Source organism: Atheta coriaria, unplaced genomic scaffold (assembly GCF_025399875.1).
Source record: "Atheta coriaria isolate IRGN ID8LTWV9N9 unplaced genomic scaffold, Caltech_Dcor_3.1 hic_scaffold_9_pilon, whole genome shotgun sequence".
NCBI classification, from domain to species: domain Eukaryota; kingdom Metazoa; phylum Arthropoda; class Insecta; order Coleoptera; family Staphylinidae; genus Dalotia; species Dalotia coriaria.
In genome coordinates this window covers 14,216,709-14,222,778 of record NW_027045451.1, presented here as the reverse complement: position 1 = coordinate 14,222,778, position 6,070 = coordinate 14,216,709, and the positions used below count along the sequence as shown (strand labels likewise).

Genomic DNA, 6,070 nt, shown 5'->3' with positions numbered 1-6,070 from the left:
AGCTCAAAAGTTTGCAGGGCTCAATGATTGTTTTAAATATAATGTAAATATAAATTTTAATAGCATATTAAGTATTAAGTGGGTCTAACGGAAGTTATTGACACGAAATTGATTAAGACCGAGCGTAGCAAGCGTTTAATCAATCGAGTGTTTAACAACGTTTAGCAACGTGATGGTTACGCTATTTTTTCGACTTCCGCTTTATTTTCACATTGAAGTTTTCGTATTTGAACTTTTGTAATTCAAATCTTTGAAAGTAGCTCGCACACTACTGGAAAATGGAGATTTGACAGTCGGCGCATGGCATTTCATATGATCTTGTACTGCACCGTACGCAAATGCGCAGGTGCAAACCCCATTCCGTGATTAAAGCCTGTGACTAGTACTTTAGTCACGGCCTGTGCTGTCCATTTTAGAGTATCACTTTTTGTGTCCCAAACCCATTGAAAAACATGCGCTTTAAAAGCGGAAATACAATAAAATCAATTCCCACTCATCTACATCCAAAAACATTTTGACATACAAAACTGCATAAGCTGACAGGAGCACGCATTTCGACACTATAGGTACTCAATGGACCCTCACTGCTACTAACAAACAACACACATCTATGACTCACATACTGTTGCGAGAATTGAATACAAATAGATAAAACTCATGGTACGCTGCAGTTTTTCTGAACAGTAGTGTTATATGGATTTGCACTAACAGTAACCACTACCAACAAACACAACATCATTACTAAAAACAAGAATTTAGTGCAAATAAGTGTATCCTGGGGTTATTATTATTACGATAAACAATTGCCTATATCCTTACAATTGTAAGATCCACAAAAGTAGGAGATTCACACGTTTCCTTATTCTCTTTTACACCTGTGTGTATGATTGTTTACTTGAGTAGTTCTGAAATGTTGAAATTTTGAAGAAAAGTCTCAGAAAAATGTTTGAGAAATGGAATAAGGAATAAAAATTGTTGCGCGTAGAAGATGTAAAGGAAAAGTCTTCTTACACTAGAAAAACAGCTCGAGCGTAGTTATTAAAATGAGCGAATATATGAAAAGAGTAGTTAAGCATAGTGAAGAGTAGAGTATTCCATAGACAAGACTGCAAACAATGAGGGATGAAAACAATTTGACATAAAACAAATAACATTAAACACAACTGTTCTAATTGAATTGAGTAGCAACGAGCCAAACAAATTCAAAGGACCCTGAGGTATGATTAATTAGGATTTTTGTAACAAATATTATTGAGAATTTCATTCTCATCAATAAAATATTAAACTTCAGTGCCATTTCCTGTAAATTTGTATACACTCTTACAATACCCAAACAATAACGCAAAATAAAGGGAAAATAACATGTTAAGCTTTAAATAAAAACTAGATAATGGCCGAAAACACCGAACAAAGAATATTTATACACAGCCATGAATAAGATTTGAATACAATGGTCAATTTAATCATTTTAATGAGTTCAGGCGTCAAGCGGAAAAAGGTTTAAACATATGCAGTGTGTGAAGAACCAGACGACAAGCTGCGACTTGCCGTTTGGATTGAAACGTTACACGTGAACAACTATAAATTAAGGATCCTCAAAACAGTATATTTAGGTAAAGTATAATATATTTAACGTCATGTTGTGTCCATCTCAAAGCAACAATATTTGTTCGACCAAATTACAATAAGCATTGTGTAGATATCGTTCAACAAAGTGCACCATACATGCGATTTATATTCAATTGCTATAAATTCCAACATGAAAACAGACCCCACAAACACACAAATAGTGCATTCTACTTTCGATGGTAAATTGACATGGCGTCCGCCTTCAATTCTCAATACTCGTGTGTGTACAATTAGCGCAATAATGTTAATGTATCGAAATGTTCAGTCTACTTATCGAAAATTATATCACAGATTATAACATGTGTGATTTTAGCTAAAGCATCATGATTTACGTCTTTCATTGTATGTTCGTTTTGTTTGATTATCTGGTAATTAGCAATTAATAGTTGTACATATCCTTGCATTTTTACATATTTAGTTGACGCGTATCGTGTGTCTTTAAGCAAAAAGTTGACTTATTTTAAGATAATTTGTAAATTTGGTGTGTCATCCACTGCAATCGACATGTCTTTTTTTAATTATCCAATACCTTCAACAAACTACTAACTACACGATTAACGCTTTCACTACCTAGTAGAATCAAGCTGAAGTATTTGATACTGTTTCGTTTTTGCTTTGTTTTTACATAGAAATTGTAGATCAATTCCTGCCATTCTAAGAATTATTAGCTCTTATACGTAATCAAAGAGGTGTGATCATATTCGACATGAAGACTGCACATTCTATGTTCAAAATTAATCAAATAACTCATGATACAATTACAATTGAAGTTTGACATCAATAAATCAGTAATTAATTTGTACTTTCCTTCTAATATTAACAAAATGTTATTTAATTAATATTAATAATATCTTATAGATTTCACATCTTTGACGCTTTCAGAGAGCTATAAATATCCCATGGTCATGGTTCAGAAATGAATACATTAAATAAATATCAACCAACCATAATGGCACCAACAAATGGAATCATAGAGTTAAAGAGGAAGAAAACTGGAAGATTCACATAAATAGAAAGATACATTCAAATCGTGTCTTAATACTGCGGAGAACTCTCGTCCTCGACCTCCTGAATGACTGAATCTTGTTCGAGGCGTTGTCTTTGTATCTTCAATTCGGTTTTTTTCTAGAATAAAAACAAAATTGTTTATTATGCAAAATAAAAATAGAACTCATGATAATTTACCTCTGGAGATGTTATAATAATTATTCTCCGGTCAATTTTCGGAGTGAGCGCACAAGTGTCATCCTCCAAATCATCTAGAGATGCTCTCCGCGTCAACTTGTTGTGCGGATGAGTGTGTGGTCCGTGCGTAACTGGCGGTACAGAACCCTCCGCCGTGCTTGTCTTTCTCAACGGTGGAGGCCCATCAAGTTCGCTCCCGTCCAACATCTTTACCAGGCTGTGCCTCCGTGACAGCGTCACCAACGACTGCCTATGTTTCGAATGTCTGCGCGTCTTCCCTAAACGCATATTAATCGCCTGAAAGTGATTTTGCACTGCCAGTCCAAGCATTGGGCACTCATCATCGTCAACCAAAACCTTAGCGTTCTTCAACATAGTATATCCGTCACAACCAGAATGCAGATAGGTTTTGGTAGCAAGGCGATAAGTCTGATCCAACTTAAGGTACTCATCGCCGATTCGTACAAAATCGGGATCGACACGTTGACCGGGCGGGCGTGCTGGCTCAAACGCGAAACTGATTCCGCCAACTTGCGGAAATCGCCCCTCGAGTTTTGGATACTGACTTACACCATTTTCGAGGGTCTCAAGAATTTGTTGGCCTGTCACCTGAATAAGAACAAGTGGATCACGCATCGGCAGGATATTGACTAAATCACGCATTGTAAAATCGCCAGCAGGATGCACTTGATCAGAGCGCAGAGTGCCCGAATTGAGAAGGACGAGATCAGCACCGGTGGCAGCTAGAACTACATCACAGATCCAATTACCGAGATTTGATTCAGAAGTGCGTACGGACTGAAAACGACCGTCCAGTGGTACTGAAAAACTTCCAAGGACATCATCCATTCGCTTTTCGACAACAGCTGAATATTTATCTAACTTTTCTTTCAATTCAGCATCTTCCGCATAATTAGCATTCACGTTTATTTCTTCAACGTCAATTTCAGGTGTAGCCTTATCAAAATTAATCGTAATCTTGCTAAACTGTCTGAAATCCGTTCCGCTCTTAATTATATGTATCCCATTTACGACCTGGACTTCATAAACGTGGTCATGTCCACCCAAGATAAGATCAATGTCTGGACAGGTCTCTGCTAGTTTAATATCGTTGGGAGTCCGCATGTGCGTCAATGCTATAATGTAATCACATCCTTCTGCTTTCAACTGCTGTGCTAATTTTTGCCCAGCTTCGCTATAGTCAAGAAATGTGACTTCTTCCGGATTGATAGTGGCGAGCGTGTCCAACCATTCCTTTTCGACCAAACCGACCAGTCCAATTCGCCTACCATTAAAATCAATCACGTGCGTGATCTTACCTTCCCCCAATGGACGACCAGTTTCATTATCCACAACATTGGACATCAACCATGGAAAGTTGCACTTTGCTACCCATTGCGCGAGCACTTCTAATCCGTGGTCAAAATCGTGATTGCCAAGCACAGCACAATGAGTTCCAACATCGTTAAGAACTGGAACCATTTGTTCTCCGCGTGTGAATGTACTCACTGAAAATATTAATAAAAACTTGAATACTAAATACGTATATCTAAATTGTGTTACTTACACATGCTAGGTGAAAAAGCATCACCACTGAAAAAGATCAGGGGATTGAGATGATGAAAACTTTTAATTGCGGTCAAAAATCGCGCCGCACCACCAACGGGTTCCGTAGGACGAGGCTCGACATTGTACACATCGTTATAGTGAAGTATCACGAGTTGGTTTTGATTCGCCATGGCGTTTTCAGAGAGTTTGCTCACTGCCCTTAGTCCTGCTGCTTTCACCTCCAGCGACGCCTGGTCACCGATACAGAAAAAAAGAACAAAAACTTATGAGTAACCAAGCGCAGCCAATGTACAATTCACACTGCAGAAAGCTAATTAAAGTTTTTTTTAAAAACTATCTAGGTAATTAGGTCAATGCCTAGAGCTAAAGCTAGAGCTAAAGGCTGATTGCTGACTCCCCAGTTACCTTTCTATTTGAACAGTACAGACAATTACACAATATCAATACATATTTAAATATGTACTGAAAACCATCTATTAATGTAGAAAAGAAACCATATTAAATCATAAGTGCAATTATGTGATTATGAAGTCAACTTAAAGGTGTGATTAATGAAAATTTCGCAACTGGTAACTGGGTGTTTGCTGACAATCTATCTCCCTAATGAAACAACTGATAAGAAGGAAATAATTACATGCATTGTGCGTGTGGCTTAACAACGTAACATGTACACATTGTAAGTGTATTGTTGACCTGCTTCAGCCATCCAACAACACTGGTCACTTTGTTTGTGACCTCCGGCGGTACTTCGATACTATGGTCCTCCACCAACGAAGTCCATTTGACGCGGAGGGCCGCTTGCGCCGCGAAGCTCGCCATCGTGCTCTTTTTTTAGAAGGATCACTCTTGTTTTAAGTAAAAAGCTACCTGTTTTGTTTGCTTGTTTTTAATGTACAAGTTCTAGCTACAAACAAACCCACACAAGTTATTTTATGTGAAAATTATGTACATTTTGTTAAATGCAAGTGAAATCAACGTTATTCTCGTAGATTGTTCTTGATGAGAATGGACAGGAGTTATTTGGAAATGATACCGAGAATTATGCACAGAAATATGATTATGATAAAATCTAGTTTGAGGTTATCTAATGTATTCATTTAAAACTCACCTAACTAATAGTGTGTTGCAACTACCACGCGTATTGGACTTTATTTGCGTTCATTGCCGAGTAAGAACTCACACGTATTTGTACATAATTATAAATTCGTGTTCAACATTGACATTTGCGCGAGATTACATAATGACATCATAATTTATGTCATGCCAAGGACGTCCACCATCTTGGATTGGCTTTGTCCTGCGCAGGACGATAGAAAGAATCGGAAAATTATCCGTGAAGCAAACAACAATGTTAAGGGGAAAGGCTGGATGGAATTTACCAACAAATTTATGCATTTTGTGATAAAATGCTGCCATAAGGTAAAAAATTCATGCTATTGGCATTCACATTCTGGGTTCCAATGGTTTTCTTTTTTTAATCCTTTAATTAATGTGGTAGTTTTTGGATAATCAGATCACTGCAAGGTTAAACCAAAGGACCAAATTGTCGCATATTGAAATGGGTTTTGCCTTGAAACTTATTCCAGAATATATAATGCACATGAAAGTTAAAATTCGATAGGTTTGTACAAAAGTTCCTAGAAAGTAATAAACTCGAAATATTTGAAAACATTCGAATTTTTTAACA

The 6,070-nt window shown here is 37.1% G+C and overlaps 1 protein-coding gene and 2 long non-coding RNA genes across 5 annotated transcripts; 2 read left to right on the top strand and 1 right to left on the bottom strand.

The window, feature by feature from the left end:
- Nucleotides 1-780: 780 nt before the first annotated feature.
- On the top strand, nucleotides 781-2,809 carry LOC135798917 (uncharacterized). Its single transcript, XR_010549807.1, has 2 exons — nucleotides 781-1,613; nucleotides 2,488-2,809. It is a non-coding gene; the product is annotated as an uncharacterized lncRNA (long non-coding RNA).
- LOC135798915 (trifunctional nucleotide phosphoesterase protein YfkN) lies at nucleotides 1,609-5,650 on the bottom strand. Of its 3 annotated transcripts, XM_065311900.1 has the most exons (5): nucleotides 5,492-5,650; nucleotides 5,077-5,287; nucleotides 4,382-4,613; nucleotides 2,815-4,322; nucleotides 1,609-2,754 (listed from the first exon to the last, which is right to left on the bottom strand). In XM_065311900.1, exons 2-5 carry the CDS (start codon nucleotides 5,200-5,202, stop codon nucleotides 2,665-2,667), a joined length of 1,956 nt encoding a protein of 651 aa, XP_065167972.1. In that variant the 5' UTR covers nucleotides 5,203-5,287; nucleotides 5,492-5,650; the 3' UTR covers nucleotides 1,609-2,664. The 3 variants fall into 3 exon arrangements, with proteins under 3 accessions (XP_065167972.1, XP_065167974.1, XP_065167973.1); XM_065311902.1 differs by lacking the exon at nucleotides 5,077-5,287 and having other exon boundaries at nucleotides 5,492-5,648; XM_065311901.1 differs by lacking the exon at nucleotides 5,492-5,650 and having other exon boundaries at nucleotides 5,018-5,173.
- Nucleotides 5,651-5,663: 13 nt separating this feature from the next.
- On the top strand, nucleotides 5,664-6,052 carry LOC135798918 (uncharacterized). The gene is made up of 2 exons (XR_010549808.1): nucleotides 5,664-5,802; nucleotides 5,882-6,052. It is a non-coding gene; the product is annotated as an uncharacterized lncRNA (long non-coding RNA).
- The last annotated feature ends 18 nt before the right edge of the window (nucleotides 6,053-6,070 follow it).

Coding starts and splice junctions, on each gene's coding strand:
- LOC135798915 (XM_065311900.1), bottom strand. CDS start 5,202: ATGGCGAGCTTCGCGGCGCAAGCGGCCCTCCGCGTCAAATGGACTTCG. Junction 4,323..4,381: donor TGCTTTTTCACCTAGCATGT/GTAAGTAACACA, acceptor TAATATTTTCAG/TGAGTACATTCACACGCGGA. Junction 2,755..2,814: donor TTATTATAACATCTCCAGAG/GTAAATTATCAT, acceptor TTTTTATTCTAG/AAAAAAACCGAATTGAAGAT.